Raw genomic sequence first — 17,948 nt, 5'->3', positions numbered from 1 at the left:
ATTAATTCACAAAATCATTTTCAGCACAATCTATAACTAATGGTAATGAGGTGTTAATGGTGAAATCCTTTAATCCTGTGTATTTCCATGTGAAGGCTGCATGAAAGACAGAGCTAAATCTTAGGTATTCCATAACCCCCCCCCCTCCTCTATTAAACATAGTTTCTGAAATTATTCATCCATAATTTACACAACCTTCTCTAAATGTTATGCAGCAACAATTCTTTCTGAAAATAAAAATTAGAAGGAACATATCCCATTTTCACCATGTTTAAAAGTATTATTCGTTATGTGTAATCCACAACTGCCAATGAATATGACCTGGTGGGAATATTTCTCTTTTAATTCACACTGAAGCTTCTAATAGAATTTCCAATTGACATAGGGTCCATCCATGGATAATTGAAGTATTTTAGAGAGCTTTTAACCATCATCCATGCATTTGTAAAAAGAGGACAAAATATTTTCTGCAGTTCCATGACCCATAAATTGGGAGGTAAGATACTTAGTGCAAACTTTATTATCAATTCCTTACCATAAGGTCCATCTGCTTAGATTGTAGAGACTGATTTAACGTCTCATCAAAGAGTACAGTGTAGCAATCAACATTCTTCAGCTCATTTATAAGAATCCCTTTGAAGTATAGTGCCAATCCAAAGGAGCCCAAATAGGCTCACTTTGTGGCACTACAAAAAAATTTTCTCGCTATACAGCTATCAGCAAACATTTTGGAGAACAATTTACTAATCCCTTCACAGGAGTTACATGAATAATTACTAGTGATACACTTCAGACTCCAGAGAATTTCAGTATCAAGCACATTCCTTTTGACCAGATAAGACAATGTTACCTCGGCCACTAAACTTTTTGTTTTACATGGGGCACACGATGTTGAAGGAGTATTTACACCAGATGAATTAGACGTTAATGTCTTTGGAAAAAGAGAACTCAAGGCATGAGACTGCTCTTTTGTTTTACCTTTCTTTCATGTGTGATTTCAGAGCAGATTCTTCCATTTTCGCGATATCGATCTCCTTCATGCATAATTGGCACTTGGCTCTGAACTTCTTTTCGGGCATCGATAAAATCCATTCTTTATAAACTTGATTATCCATCCATTGGGGATTAAAATAGCACTTCCCAAGCATAACTAGTCTAAACTACATAACACAAATACGAAGCCGTGCCTTTGCGAATACGCTTTACAATAAAGTTTTGAAATGACGCAAACGTAAGGACAAGTGCGGATGGTAAAACGGCAAATTTATTGAAAACTACAAGGTACATATTGTTACGAAATTCGAGAGTATTCCAGTTTCGATAAGAAAAAAGAAGATCTAAGCATATGCGACAGAAGATGAAGTGGAGTCTCGCCCCGAACGCATTGATTGTCTGCTGTGCTCCGCGCGCTTGGCAGACACCAAGACGCTAGGCCCGGTTAGAAACGGTGGCGTTAAAAACCACGTGAGAGAGCTCGGGAACAAAACAGAAAGAACGAGAAAGATCCGCGGGTGTTTTATAAAAAGGGCCGTCGGCAGTATTGGACAAATTCAAGGACCTATCAAGTTTTTCAAGGACCTAAGACGTTTTTCAAGCACTTTCAAGGACCTAAATTTAGCACAAAAAAATTCAAGGACTTTCAAGGACTCTCAAGGACCGTGGGAACCCTGTAACAGAATGGTGCAGATATAACAAGTAAATATACTTAATCATCTTTTTACATTAATGAAATAAAACTACATACAATACATACAGCTAACTATTTTTCAACATACAATTAAGAAACTATAAAGGATTCAAAAAGTATTTATAAATTAAAGTATTTATAAAAAGGAGTAAATACCTCCAAACTTTTATTTTCATATTCTTTCATGCAAGTGATGCATTGATGTCTTGTACCAATACTTGTGGATACACCAGCTTTCATCATAGTATCTGTTCCAGTCGGAGCATTAAATTTAATTGTTGTCCCAGATTGGGTAGCTGCATTAAATCCACCAGCCACACCTAGATTGTAATTAAAGCAAATTATTAAAAAATATTAATATCAGAAATGTTATCTATAATTTCTCAGTCTCTCTCTTTTTTTCACCCACAATTTATAAAAATTAATATTTATAAGTTTAATATGAAACATGTTCATTTTAATTATTATTATCAGAAAAATTTATGTTTTTAGAAGAAAATTTTATACTTTTTTGCACCTTTCTTTTCTTTTGTTCACTATGCTTCGATACAAAATAAATTTCATTTTATAAGGAAGTGCCTCATCACACATTGAAACAAACATAATCCTGGTAAATGTAAATATTTATTGTTTTCTTCTTATTGTAGTTATTGTTCTTAGTGCAGTACCTGTTTTAGTCTTCTTTTGAAAAAATATTTGTCAGAAATTTGATAAGCTAAATACATTTAATATTCGCTCTCATAATTATGCATCATTTATTTTATCACTTCCTGGTGAGTGAGATTTATTTTCTTTACTTAACACACAATTTCCCACATCCAGATTTTTTTTAAAGTTATTATTTTTATTATAATATTTCTTTTTTTTTGGGATTGATAATTATAATCTTTTTTCAACAGTGTGTTTGGAATTTTTTCCTTCCTTTCTGAGAGCTAGTTTTACAGTTAGTTAAATTTAATTGAACTTCTCAGAGTTTTTCTTTGTACAAACAATATATATGCACTGATGCTTAAAAACAATAATTAGTAAAGAAACTTCAGGGGGGGGGGAGTAATAAATTATGTACAGACTAAAATATTTTTAAAAAAATTTATGAAGGAATATTTAATAGTGAAATAACATCCATTTCGTTGAATATTCTTTAAAAAAAAATCATTAAGTTTTAATTCATTTCAAGTAACTTATTTATATGTGAAAATTGACCCCATTTTTATCATATTTTAATTACCTTCTCCTAATTTCTGCTTCACTTGTGACTAAAATCAGCATTAATCTTTTTAAGCATTATTTACTCTATTAATGCTCTGCTTTTTACAAATTTGATTCATGCTTATTAGTTTCAATTTAGATTTGTATTAATAGAACAATTCTGATAGATTTTTGTGGAGGCCATTGTAACTTGAGATTTATTTAGATATTATTGATAATTATATAAGACTTTTAATTTCATTTTTTCATTCTAGTAAGATTTTTTTCTGTGCAAATTATGCATTTGTCAAATTGTATTATTAAACTTTGCATGATATTTGGCTGCCGAGACAAGTTACGTAACTCTTATGGTATCAAATTTTTCGTAGATATTGTACTGTTAGATTGGATAATTATTAACCAAGGATGGGATTTCTTTTGGAAAAAGCATATTACTTCCAGAACACTGAAAGGAACAGATAACTGAAAACTAAAAATGATCAGAACTCTGTTTAGAAAAAGTATTATAATGACCTAAATTGTAACAGGTAAAATTTAATATAGTACAAAAAGTTCAAAGTTTCCTTCACTCAACTATGCTCATATATTAATTTTATACTAAATATTAAAATCTATATAATTATAACGTTTTATTGTTAAATGGATGTCTTATTTTCCTAAATAAATATAAATATGCATGTATGAGTGTGGCGATGTTGTGAATATCTCGTCAATTGTGACGCCCTGCGCCACACGTGTCTATCGCCAATTGTTTCGTTTTTTTAACGTGTGCTTTTTTTTGTTGTTGTCTATCTTTCGGATCTCGAGATTTGTGAGTTAGCATTCTTGGGATAATGCAAAAAATTAAGTGAAGCTACAGTCCAAGAGTTGTGTGTGAACTTTAAGAAATAAGTTTAAACATATTATTAATTCGAATCAGCGCAAAGATTCTTCAATGCACTCTTACAACTAGATTATGTGGACTACTTATATAATTTTTAGTTCACATAAATCTGTTTTTAGAAAATTTAATTCATAGTTTATTTAATAATTACACAGTGCTAGAATTATCTGTGTGTTTATAAGTTTAATTCTGATTACTGTTACAAATATTTAAGCTGTTTGTTATAATTATTTTCAATAAGTTAAATTTTTATTAGTTTTTGAGGGGAGAGAGGAGGGATATTATAGAACTTTTAGGTGAAATTATATTTTACAATCATTTCTCAAAATAAATATCCTCATTTAAAAATACACATTCAAATGCTCATTTTTCATAACTTTCAGTTCAGAATTTTAAAAAAAAAAACTTAAAATGCTTATGAATTACTTTTTTTTAAAAATTCACTTTTTCGAAGAAAATTTATACACAGAGATTGCGTTTTAGCATGTCTTTAAAAAAAAGCTTCAAATTTGTCTGTTAATTTGATAATGAATAAGAGTAACTTTTTAAAATATATAAAATAGTGTATAAGAGGGTGATTTAAATATGGTTGAGGAGCAAGTATAACATAACACAATTTACATAACACATTTCAATAAATTTTAATGGTAGTAAATGACTGCACATTCAAAACTAAAGTGACCTTTTCTGCGTGCTCCTTTTTATCCCTAGAGAGAACATTGAATTTTTTACAGATATAACTTATTAGAGTAACTACCGGTTGATCCAAACAGACTTGTGCCAGTGGAAGTATTTTGACCAAATAATCCAGTTGCAGTATTAGTAGTTCCGAATCCACCAAATGCAGGACGTGGCGTGCCAAAAGCTGAAGTATTTGTAGCACCAAACAATCCACCAGCTGTCTGAGTAGAAGGGGTAGCTCCTCCAAAAAGACCGCCACTATTTGATGCAGCTCCAAAACCTTGAAATAAAAAATATTTTAGTATTATAAAAATAATACAAACAAATGGCTTAAAAATAAATCATTTTACACAGTTTGAAAACATAAACAGTATAAGAAATACAGATTCTTGGGTTATCTTTGTTCACAGAGATTTTCATACTCATTTACAAAATATTTATACGCGTGCATATACCGTCGCTTTGAAACTAAACCGTGGTAACTCAAAAAAGCAAGTTTTTCAGGAGAGCGATTTCTAACTTTCCGCGCTAATGCTAATCGCGCCAATGCGATAACGATTTATCTGCTCTCTAAATTAATTTTATGGAACTATGAAGATAACACGTTGCTCTAAAAGGGTGATTTTTTCACACAAAACGACCCAAATATCTAATTTTTCGATTTTTTTGAGTTACTACGGTTTAGTTTCAAAGCGACGATATGTGTGTGTACATATATAGATAAATTGTGGCTTAAAGGCTTTCTTTTTTTTAAAATTATTTTTTGTTATTTTTTAGATTTGCAGCCTGTTTATTTACTAATTAAATTTTTTATTTATACTCATTTTTTATTTATAGAGGTACATACATACTAAAAAAAATTGTACCAGTTTAACATGGAAGAAATTTAATTATGAAAGTAAGAGAAATTTTCATAAACTTATGTCTACATTATTTTTAATGAAAAAAAATTTGGGGAAAGGTCAAAACAAAAATTTTTGGTCCCAATGTTCCATTAAGTGTGGTAATAGGTACTACTGGTATTGTTGTGCTAACATCAGGCTTCATAATGGACTGAAGAAAAAATTAGGATATTATTAAAAAAATCAGAACATATTTTTGAACAGTACATGCATACCACACTACTTTTAAAGTGCAAACAGCTAACTAAAAAGCATCATTTGCATTCCTTTAGAGTAATAAAAGCAAATTTTACAGCAAAATAAGAATAAAATATACTTCTTTTAATTTCTTAACTACTTTATTTAAAATAAAAAGTTTTCCTGAATAATTTTATCAATACTGAACTCATAGTTTCAAATCAATAAATTGAAATTTTTTTATTGCACTGTTGTATCATTAAAAAATCCTATGATATTACTATATTGTTCATTGGAATCAACCATCTTTAAAATCATATGATAGAGACCAATCAATAATTGAAACTATAAAGCTCCATCCAATAAGATTTTCTACTATATTTGCTGAAAACAATAAGTAAACATATTACCTTTGAAATTATCATCGTTAAAATTCAAAAATGTAAAATTGTTAATCAAATTTCTTTTTCATAGAATGACTTAATTAACAAAGAGATTGAAACAATGAATAATGCAGGTAAGACTACATACCTGAACTGTGTAAATAATCAGCAGACTGTCCCTAAATTGGAATTATTGAATTGCAATTCCTACGAGTATTATTTATTAAAATAAAAAGATATTGGATCAAAAATCCAAATATTTTTATTATTTAAATCTACTTTCAAAAAAATCTTCATTTAGTATTACAGTAGGGAACCGATTATCCGGAACGATCGGGAACATCGCTATTCCGGATAACTAATTTTTCGGGTTTTCTGAATCGCTATGAAATGCCGTTTTTTTATTGTTAAACCCAACTAAAAAAAAAAAAAAAAAAAATTGGAAATAATCTTAAAAAGAAGAAAAAACGATGAAGTAATACACTAATGATTACTTCCAAAATGATGCAAGGTAAACATCGTTCAAAAAAGAAGGAAAAATCCTAAAATCTTATGAGGAAAAAAAAAATTTTTTTTTTAAAATGGGGGGAAAATTTATCGAATTTCGATCCGGTTTTTTGGTTTTCCGAATTCCGGATAACGGGTTCTGTACTGTATTAGAAAATGGGATTTTCCGAGAACACAAAAATTACGAATATCAGGACAAAAAGCTAAAAATCAGGGCAAAGTATTTTTCCTCAAGAGAATCAGGACTACAAACCCTGTATAATATGTACCTAATATACTAACAGTTACTGTGGAAGTAAAAAATAAATATCCATTTTCTTATCTAAAAAAATTAGCTACAAAAATGGGTTTAATTTATTCAAAAGTTTGTTTTTGTTTAATTTCTTTTAGATTTTCCTAATTTTAATTTGTATAATAAAAATTATGTAAACATTGATTTAGTAATTTGATACCTTACATATACAGTTTGACAAGAATTGTTTAGAGCTAAATGTTTTAGCAAAATAAATTAAAATATAATTCAAAAAAATAATAAAATTTAATAACTAATATCAGAGAGTATGAAACTCTTACCATTCTAAAGTTAATTTAATACCAGACTATCTTTTCATAAATTCATACTTAAATTTCAGAACACTTGGTACTAGTATTAAGATACAATTTTATTTACACTGCGAATTTTAAATATAATATTTGAAGATTATCCCAGTAGTATTTACACACGTGAAAATTAAAAAAATTGGAGAGTGTTTATAGCATTTAGCTATTAGTGAAATACTACATATGAAAGAGGAATTTTGTCATTGCGGGCATTTTCTTTTACTTTTAAAAATATCCAGTAGCCAGAAAAATTAGTGAGACATTGGCACTCTGTGAAGATCTACTGCTTCATGCACATATATTACAATAATTATTATGCATACCTGATACCTCAAATGAAGCTTTATTTTTTGCTATCTCATTTGATCAGTCCTGGCATATTCTTTTATTTTTAAAATAGTTTTGTTAATTGAGCCCTTCTACTTTGAAAGATTGATTATTTTTAAACTGTAGTTCTCTATAGTTTTAAAAAAATTTTGATTGGTCCATAAAAAAACTAAGATATATACGAAGTAGGCAAAAAAAATCTAGAAAATAAATAAAACAACTTTTAAATAATGTCAGAAGATTTTAAGATAGAACTATTACCATATGATACTTATGCTGGCCTCCATTAATTACATTAATAAAAAAGCTATTGCTTTCTTTCATTATTCACATTAATATTTATGCTAATGCTTGCCTTACAATGCAATACTCACTCAATAGAAATTAACAAAATTCTATTTTTTTTAAATATATTATGCATATATATGTTTGGTTGATTCAGTAGAACTCTGATTATCTGATAGACTTATTAAAAAGATGTATGATATGCAATCTTATGATAGGAATTTAATGCTTTTAGTTTTATTATTTTGCTGAAAAATTTTAATGTCTGGAAAACTTTGCTAATTCTCAACCAATGACTTCCAACAAATGAAACAATAACTTAATTTTCAATCTAAAGTTAAACTTTTGAATTAGTCGCAAACATCCCTTATAGTATTTTAATAATAAATTTAATTAATTTTAAAGGATTTTAACAAAAGAAATTAAGATGTTTTTCAGTTTAGTTTTATTCATTGAATTTTAAATTGGCACACTATTAAACTTTTTCTTATGTTAGTTAAAAAAAAGTTATAAATAAGCTTTGATATATGGGTGATAAAAATTTGTCTGGAATATTGAGAAGAAAAAAATATGATTATACAGAAAAAAATATTTCATGATACAGAAAAAAATATTTAGTTGGGGTATGACCATGAATGAAATTACCGACTAATCCAAAAATTAAGAAATAATTTTGAAGTTTTCAAAGTTTCACTGTGATATACAACTTACCTAATCACCTGAAAGTAAATTACTAATATAACATGATTTTAATTAATAAAACCTCATTACCAAACAAAATTCTAAAAAAGGATTTATTAATCTATCCCTGGATTATTCTGGATTTATTAATCTAAAATACTTAATTACATTTAAGAAACAAATAGTTGCATTGAAAAAAAAAAATGACAGTTCTACATAATTTTTCATAACTGCAAAGTTAACAATTTACCTCCAAATCCTCCACTACTAGTAGAAGCAGGGGCACCAAAACCTGTGGTTGGTTGACCAAATAATCCAGTACCAGAGGCAGGGGTGCTACCTCCAAAAAGACTGCCAGACATGGGCGCTGCTGGTGTTTGTACTCCAAATCCAGTAGATCCAAAGACATTGTTTGCTGCTGGCTTAGCACCAAAGGCAGTAGTACCTTTAAAAAAAAATTAAAAAAACGTTCCTTAATATAGAAAATTCAATAAAAAAATGATAAAAATAAAAATCTTTTTTCTAGCAAATTATGCATTTTAAATTAGTTTTAAAAAAAAAGAGCTAGAAATAGCCCAAGTCACTTAGCTCACAGATTAATACAAAACAATCAACATATTCAAAAATAAGCTGCCCGTATAACATCAACAAAATAGTACCAATTTTCTATAATTTAATTTTTTAAAAACACTGCCTTTTTAAAAAAAATAAAATTACAGCAGGTTTTTAGACTTTACTTTCAGAAAACTTAACACACATTTTTTCACTATACATAAACTATAAATATTAATTTTTAAACAAATATTTGAACTACATTAGTTTTAAACCGGCCGGCTTTGGCTGAAGAAAAGATTAAAACGAGGAAGGTTTTAAATAAATCTTTTGACACTTTAAATTAATGCCTCTACATTTTGAAATTTAATGTTACAATTTGAGTTTATTGAAATTAGTTGCAGTAATAAAAAAATGCATGTTAGTCATCGAATTTTATTTCAAATCAAGGTTGGCAAGTTTCTGCCGAGGTGATTAAAACCACTGGTAGAAACTGCTTAAAACTGGTATGGCAGAAACCCCTTTCTGCCACATTTGTGGCAGAAAATGACATAAAAGTAAGTACTGAGATTGACATACAATGGATAATTCACAGAAAAAACAATTAAATGTTAAACAAAGTACAATTTATTTACTAAAATTATCACCATTCAAAATCAAATATTACATTGTTTGCACTCTGCATTAATGCAAGTTTTGATGCAGTTTCTAAACCTAAACAATTTCTCAATTGGAGAAGATTCTCTCAAGTCCAGCAGAACTAGCAAGATTTGTGAAACTTTCATCTATTGCATATTTTTTAAAACTAGACCGCCATGTAGTAGCTGGTGAGTTGTCAAAACTTGACTGGAAAAATAAGTTTCAAGAAAGGGGGCTGTTTGTTTAATTTGTTTTGTGGGGCCGATTTGTTATAAATATTTGATATACTGCACTCTTTATATTTAATATAAACAAAATAATATATATTTACAAACAATGAATTAAAAAGTTTGCTACAGTTACATTTGTAGAATTACATTTGTCAGTTTACTTAAACAAAATGTCATTAAGCAATTACTAGAACTAATATAGATGTTTTTTTAGTTTCTGCCAGTTTTTACCGGTTATAACCAGTTTGTGCCACTGGCATGGCAAAAACCAGTTTCTGCCAGTAAAAAGCCAACCCTGTTTCAAATGGGGATCACATATTGACCTTTAATCCAAAGGGCAGATTGCACACTTCTAGCCAATGTAATATAATTTCTCTGCTTTTTAAAAAACAAATGTTAAAATAAGTTACAATCATAAAAAAAAAAATCTTAAAAACGTAAAAATACTTATTTAGAGGGTATAGCAACAAGCAAAAAAACTTACTTTGCCCAAATGGTGTTGAAGTATTTCCAAATGTACCTAGAAGGAAAAAAAAAAAAAAACAATTTATTCCATCTATACATACAAAAAAATGGTACCAATCCAGGCATTTCATAAAAAACATAATACAGGGTGCGTAGCCAAATTATTCAACAAAAAATAAGCACCTTTTAAGGACTTTTCAAGCATTAAAAAAATATTTTTAAGCACTTTAAAAAATATCATAATTAGGCAAGGTTGGAAAGTTTTTGACAATTGACAGTTTTATCTTGTTTGAACTGTCATGTCAAAAAAAAAACAACTTTTGGCATAGTTTTTGACAATTGTCAAACATCATGAAATTTTGAATTATAACACTTTTTAAAAGCTTCAGTTATAAGACTTTATTAAAAATGTTAAAACAAAATTTATTCATGGTACAATTGTAGGAGATAGTTTTTTTAATCTCCCTTTTAAACACACACTACTTGGTTACATTTTAAAACACATGGCCTCCATCTCAGTCACTCGTTGCCACCCTCAGCAACAAGTGAAGGAAAAATATCACTATGGTGATTTTGGTTGGTTGGCGCGGGGCCGGAGGCCATAGCGACCAACCCGTTTGTGATACTCTCCCCCTCTGATTCCGAGGTTACGTCCCGGGGAGGAATCAGAATTCATCTTTGGTCTGCCTCTCCTTCGGAGAGGTAAAATAGGTTCTGTTGCTTGTGTATCAGAGTTGCATTGTCTCAATGCTGAGGTGTGGTAGGTCCCAACAGGAACACATGGCTTATCTGGGTGGGCAAGTTCATAGGAGGTTGGCGACTTATTTCGAAGTATGAGATACGGCCCATCTCTTTTAGGTACAAATTTGGCAGTAATTCCTTTCTTAGCATTACTGAGTGGATGTAGAGTCACCCACACTTTCGAACCTACAGCATAAGTGGTGTTTTGCTGGCGTTTTGAGTCGAAATATGTTTTATGCCGATCTTGGGATTTTTCTACATTATCTCTAACAGTCAAGAGGATAGAAGAAAACTTTCTGAGATACGGGGTTATCTCAGGGACAAAGTTATTGTTTTGGATAACCGTTCGAATATCATGCTTTACCTCTTGAACTGTCCTGAGCTCTCGTCCAAACTGAAGGTATGCAGCAGTATACCCTGTCGTTTCGCACTTTGATGTGTTCATAGCGAATCGGATGACTGGTAGGTGGTCAACCCAATTTCTATGCTCTTGGCCAACAAGAATAGCCAAGCGAGGTTTCAGGTCCCTGTTCTTTCTTTCCACAGGATTTGCTTGGGGATGGTATACCGGCACCAAACATTGCTTAATATCAAGCAGAAAACAAAGCTGTTGCATTACACTGCTCACAAATTGTGAGCCATTATCGCTGATAACTCTTCTAGGCAATCCATATCTCAAGATCACCTCCTCCAACAGAGTGATTGCACACTCCTTAGCTGTGGCTTGGGCTAAAGCAAATAGCTCAACCCATCTAGTTGAACAGTCTTCAACGATGAAGATCCATTTCTTTTTATCTTTACCTTCGGGCAATGGACCAAATAGGTCTATGGATAGGCTTTCAAATCTTTGATTATGTACAGGAGTCTGAAGAAGACCAGCTGGCTTTTGAGTGGAAGCTTTATAGCGGTTGCATTCGACACAGTTTTTAATATATTCGGTGATAAATCTTCTCATACCAGTCCAAAAGAATCTTTTGGAGATTCGATCCAGGGTACCTTCTATACCGTAATGGCCAGCAGTTGGCGCATCATGAAATTCTTTAAGGATTTGACCTCTTTCTTGCATAGGGACTACTAGTTGAGCTTCGTCCGAGTCACTATCATGGGAGTATCTATAGAGAACTCCCCTATTCATGATATATCCTCGTTCAGTCCATCGATTAAGGTCTACTTCATCTGAGTGATCTTCAAATGCTTCTATAATCTTTCGTAAATCATTATCTTTCAGCTGTTCAGTGCGTATATCACTTGGTGATCGAGTTGGAAGATCAATTGTAACTGAACAGAGACAACAAGGATTTCTCTCTTCATGAACACAAGGTGGGCGAGACAGCATGTCCGCAATGCAGGGTTGGGTTTTTGACGTCAAAAAGTGGTTTTTGACGTCAAAAAGTGGTTTTTGACGTCAAAAAGTGGTTTTTGACATGACAAGGGTATAATACTGGTTTAAACCGTCAAAAACCCGTCAAAAATGTCAAAAACTAAAGTTTGCCAAAAAAATATATAAACTTCAAAACTACCAACAGTTGCCATGCATTATATTAAAATTTAATTATACTATAGGTAATCAGCAGGTTTTAAAATATTTTTTAATTAAAATTAAGGTAAAATAACAGATTTAAAATCTCAGAAATTTATATTCAAATGCATGTGCAGAAAAATTTTGCACAAAATTTTTTTAAATATTTATATTTTGAAAAAAAAAAAATTTTTTTTTGATACTTAAGAAAATTAAAAGTTTATCACTATGCATTTTTGACATATAAGGAACATATAACTAATATTTATAAGGAACTTACAAGTTATGTTGTATAAATACAAACTTGATACAAGTGTATGAAAATTTTTTTTAATGTTATACCGAATATCTTTATTATCCAGATTGTTAATTTGAATTTAAAAGTAGTTATACTTGTGAATAATGATAAATATAATTCATATTGTTTATTATATTTATTTATAATTATTACACTTATCATTTTAAAACAATTTTTACCTCTTAATTTTTTCCCCCACTTGTATTAAGAATACAAATAATGAATTTTTAAAATCACAATATAAAAAAAATAGATTTAGTAATTTAAAATATTACTTACTTGCACCGAATGCAGAAGCTGTTCCAAATGGTTTTGAGTTTCCAAACATGTTCACTTATATTTCAAATCTAAAATGTATAAAAAGAAACGATTAAAATACAATAAATTAACACCAGCAAGCTTGGTGGTCAAAAACAATCAGTTTAAAAAAATCTGGACATTTTTTGGTATGATACACACACACTATTTTTAAGAAGGGAAAATCAAAGGCCAAAAAAAAAAAAAAAAAAAAAAAACATAATCCAGTGCTATAAAAATTTTGTTTTGTGCAGCATATTTCTTTATTCTCTCTAACATTAAAAAAAAAGAAAAGAAAAAAAAAGAAAGAAAACAAGGGCAATATTCGATGCCTTAAAAAAAAAAAAAAAAAAAAAAGGGTGTGATTTCTTGCAATCATAAATACAGTAAAAAAATTTCAGAACCTAATTTTTCTCGACTTTCAAAATAAATTCCCCAATATGAACAAATAAAATTATTTGAAAAATAACTACTAATTTATAGTTAATTTCATGCAATAAAATACTTCGAAACTAAATTGCATATAATTTGAAATGAAAGAATAAATGTATACAAAAATAAAGTAATGATAAGATAACATAATACATTACAATGTATTATGTTATCTTATCATTAGTTTTTTTTTTTTTTTTAGTTTATTTAGTACCAGGAAAAAAAATTGTTAAAATAAAAAGAAAAAAAACAAAGATTAATTTAAAAACATTACTTTACTTAAAGTAAATAGATATTTAAAAGTTCTTTGCATTTTGCAAAAAAATGAAACAAAATGTAAAAGAAAAGACAATGCTTTCCCTGCAATTTACTAGCCAATTTACATCATTTTCCAATAAGCAATAGGTCATATTATAAAAAAAAAAAAAAAAATCCAGAGCCAAAATTTTGTTTTTATTTTAAAAAATTTATCTTATAATAAATTCTTTTTATGAAATAATTAAAAGAATGAAACAAGATAAGTCTAAATGATGAGTTATTAGTTGACATTCCCTCCTCCTGATGACGCCACATAATCCTTTTTTCCTTTCGTGCGTTGTTCGTGAGCGCTTGATTTTTGTCTCTTGGTGGAGAGTGACGTTTTCCGGCTTTATGTAGTTGCATTTAGACACCGTTTACAGCTGACTGACGTCACATAATGCTCTTTTGTATCATTTTTTTGACGTCAAATAGTCATATCTCTCCCATGTAATTTATGAGCGCTGGATCTCCCGATGGGGAACAATATTTTTCGGCTTTCGGCCAGTGCATTTTGGCTTTACTTATACTGCTGACATATTGCCTGCACAGCTAAAATGGGTTGAATGAAGTCCTCAACCCCTAGAGAATTAATTGATGCATAAAATTTTTAATACTTTGATTAGATAAATTGTGTGCTTCTTCTATAAAATAAAGATATGTTTCTATAATAGATTTGTTGTAGATCTTTCAACTTTTCAATCACGATCAACTTTTAGGTAAATTTAGATGCCATTAACTGGTAAGCTGGGAAATTTTTTGAATCATGATAAGGGCTGCAAGATTGTCGCAGGAAAAAAGACCCGAAATTTCACGGGAAACTTTGAAAAATACTCAGATTCTAAGCATAAAAAAAATTTATACAATATAAATTATGCAAAAGACCGAAATTGCGCAAATAATAAAAAAAAAGCTTAAAAAATACACAACAAAAGTATTTCTTTTAATTTCAAACAATATTATTATTTCTATTTAAATGAACAGAATTTTGTACATTGTCAGATTATTCTCATTTATGCTTCGTCTTTCATCATTTAATACATTTTTATACTTAAAAAACGGTCTTTCTGCTTCCACGCTGTTTGTAAGCACCGACAATCATCGAAATTGCCAATTTTGAATAGCTGTCTTTGATTTCCAAAACTCGATCAATTTTCCTTCATCAACGAGCAATTCCTTGACAGTAGCTTTGTAAGAAGTAATTGCTGTGAAAACTCAAACATTCTACATTCAAACTACTAGTTTCAAAAGTATTAGTACTTACTAGTAGTTACTAGTTACTTATCTCCCTCTCATCTAAGAAACTGAACCCTATTTAAGAAATCACAAGAAGCCACCCAGGAAAAATTGCCTGGATATGTAGAAAGGCAGTAAAACTTTCATTGCCCGGTGCAATTAGCCTGTGTTACAATTTTTCTGTCAAAGATTTGATTTATAACATTTTCCTTCTTTTCTGATTTCATTTTTTTTTTTTTTTATTTGTACTCTTACTGACTTGACAGACATGACAAGATTGTAATTATTTCTTATCTCTGAACAATTTTCTTGTCATTTTGCTTCACTTCCCTAAATATCGAATCAATTTCACATGTTCAATTTAAGGCTTCAGTAAAGTAAATAAATCTGTTAAATAAAAATAAATTTGAAAAAATTAAAATTTTAAGCAATTTTCGCACAAATCAAAACATATTGAGAAATTCGAGGATTTTAGAAAAAAAAGAGGACATTTTCGTGCAAATCATCACGGAAATTTGTGCCGTAACAAACCTGCAGCCCTAATCATAATCTATGCCAAAATAATCGCTATGTCTTGGTGACTTCCGAGCAGTGGCCCATGAAAAATTAAAATACAATACACAAAAAAGACCAACACAAGAGGTATAACTTTTAGCAACCCCCCCCTCAAGAAAATCTCTATATGTTTCTTCTTTTAAAAAAAGAAAATGGCTAATTTAAAATTTATTTTGCACCTTTGCGATTGTAATTGGTGGCACAGCAATATGAAAATATATGCTCTTTTAATCCTAATAACTATAAATTTTAAGACTCAGTTTAGATACTTTTTAAAACTAAATTAGCCAACTTCCTACTTCTTTAAAAAAGAAAATATCTTCAACTTTAAACATACTTATGAAAAAGAAAAATTTAGTAAAATGTTTTAAGAAACATTACAATAAAAAATAAATTAAAATACTTAATTTATTTATCATAGATCAAATTTAAAAACATGAGTGGTAAAACGCATAAAATAATCAATCATTAACATTATCAAAAATTAAAATTTATTCCCATTATGTTGAAAATTAGAAAAAAATAAAATATTTAAAAAGAAAGTATTCACCGGTAGTACTTAATAGTTGAAGTACCCCTCATACAAAAATATTGGGATACGCATCAAAATGTGGTTCATTTTAAAACGCAATTCAATATGGTCGTTACCAGTTCGAACTAGAATAAACAGGAATTAACTAGGTTATTCAACCTCAAACAAATGAGAATTTTGATGCAGTACATACATAAGATTCATAAATTGAACTTAAAACTTTATTTAAAAAGGAAGAATTAACATAAAAATATAAATTTGAGGTTGTTTAAAGGTTGATACACATTTTATAATTAACAGTGAACATTTAGTAATGCGCTAAGATAATAAGAGCAAAATAACTAGCAGTTACAATTATACATAATGAAGTAATAAGAATTACTTACTTCCTTTATACAAAAATTCATTTGTTCGGCATTCAAACTTAAATTTGTTTTGTTACAAATTGTTACAAGGTGCAACTCAAAATTGCAACAAATTGCAACTACAAACAAACGTATGTTGTAAGTTGTAGTCAGGGAACTTTCGTGTTGTCCCGGTGGCCGAGGAAATTTACGTTAGGCATGAAAGAAGATATTCAAGATGACGTCATAAAAGCGAAAGAGAAACGAAACCGTTTACACTGTATGTGATTCACGAGACGTGGATGCAAATGGGTTCATACCTGTAACCCATTTTGTTATGCAATACCTTCTGACAATATTTCTTTATTCGTCGGTAGGGCGCTGGGCCCATGTCCAAGAGTTCGTGGATTTGATCCAAGCCGGCCGAAGACTCACCGTGTTGTAAATGGTGACTGATGGACGTTAAATCTGTCGAGTCGCAAAGTCCTCTATGTTCCTATAACAAATCAAGACCTCTGGGGGTACTGATCCAGGAGTTTCCTTGTCTTCTGGATTGGTTCAAAATTACAAGGCTACGGTGTTGATTATTAGTAAGCAAACCCAAAAATTGGGTCGGCTGTTCAACGACGGATATAAAATAAAATAAAACTTTGTTATCTGAAAAACTTTTCAATTTTCATTTATTTTTTATTTTACACTTAAAATATTGTTATTCGCGATCGCAATGCTCTAATACACCATCTGGAGAGAACACCGGTTCCTTGTCTTGACCCTTCCCCCTTCTCCTCTTCTCAGTTGCATAGAAATTTACTACGATATTTTCTTCTTTCTTAATATTTTTTTTTGCATTTAAAAAGGAAATTTTTTTCTAATTTCCACGGCGCTTTCTTTTAGGACTATGTTCACAGTGGTTTTCAGTTCCAAATCGTTTCCCATCTTAAAAGTTTTAATTAATTTAGAAATGAAGAGAGAAACTACCGTAATTCTTTCTCCTATGACTCTCCACACGCTAATGGTGAATGCATGCTAAGTGCTGCCATAGGTAGAGAGTTCTGCTTTACACCACCTGTAGTCCATTTTGATCGCCAATATCTGAGACCTGAAGAAGCAGTTATTAATTATTTAGACTGCTATACCCCGATCGCTACAATACGAGCTCTACACCCATACGTGGCCATAGCAAAATATCTGGCTACGCGATAACGAAGGTCCTGGTTCAAATCCTACAGGTAGCCAATGAACATCACCTACTTTCCTTCTGAATATAGGTGACCACTGACACTCGGTCACGACTATCTCATTTCTCGACAGAAAGAAGCACTACACTATTTCACCACAGGCCATGATTGACTTTAATTCGAGAAACAAATCGCCTGATCAAATGTTAGTTCCGAACTGTTCTGAAATCAGGGACTTAGGTAAGAGAGGAGTTTAGAGGGTTCAAACACCTCCATTGTAGACGACAATTTTTAATATTTTCTCAAAATAT

The 17,948-nt window shown here is 30.2% G+C and overlaps 1 protein-coding gene across 2 annotated transcripts in view; it reads right to left on the bottom strand.

Annotated features, from left to right (window-relative positions):
- The window catches only part of LOC107445514 (nuclear pore complex protein Nup98-Nup96), a 70,354-nt gene extending 53,702 nt beyond the window's left edge, over nt 1-16,652 (bottom strand). The window contains exons 1-6 of one of the 2 annotated variants that reach the window (XM_043045762.3): nt 16,502-16,652; nt 13,046-13,113; nt 10,228-10,263; nt 8,573-8,767; nt 4,537-4,740; nt 1,844-2,007 (exon numbers count right to left, since the gene is read on the bottom strand). In XM_043045762.3, the coding sequence (XP_042901696.3) occupies nt 1,844-2,007; nt 4,537-4,740; nt 8,573-8,767; nt 10,228-10,263; nt 13,046-13,094 (648 nt within the window). In that variant the 5' untranslated portion in view covers nt 13,095-13,113; nt 16,502-16,652. Of the gene's footprint in view, nt 1-1,843; nt 2,008-4,536; nt 4,741-8,572; nt 8,768-10,227; nt 10,264-13,045; nt 13,114-16,133; nt 16,236-16,501 lie in introns of those variants that run through there. The other variant, XM_087168637.1, reaches the window with a different exon arrangement.
- Nucleotides 16,653-17,948: the final 1,296 nt, after the last annotated feature.

Source organism: Parasteatoda tepidariorum, chromosome 7 (assembly GCF_982258835.1).
Source record: "Parasteatoda tepidariorum strain Cologne lab strain chromosome 7, Ptep-v5.0, whole genome shotgun sequence".
In the NCBI taxonomy this organism is placed as follows: Eukaryota; Metazoa; Arthropoda; class Arachnida; order Araneae; family Theridiidae; genus Parasteatoda; species Parasteatoda tepidariorum.
Note: the sequence above shows the minus strand (reverse complement) of the source record. Positions and strands in the feature narration are given on the sequence as shown.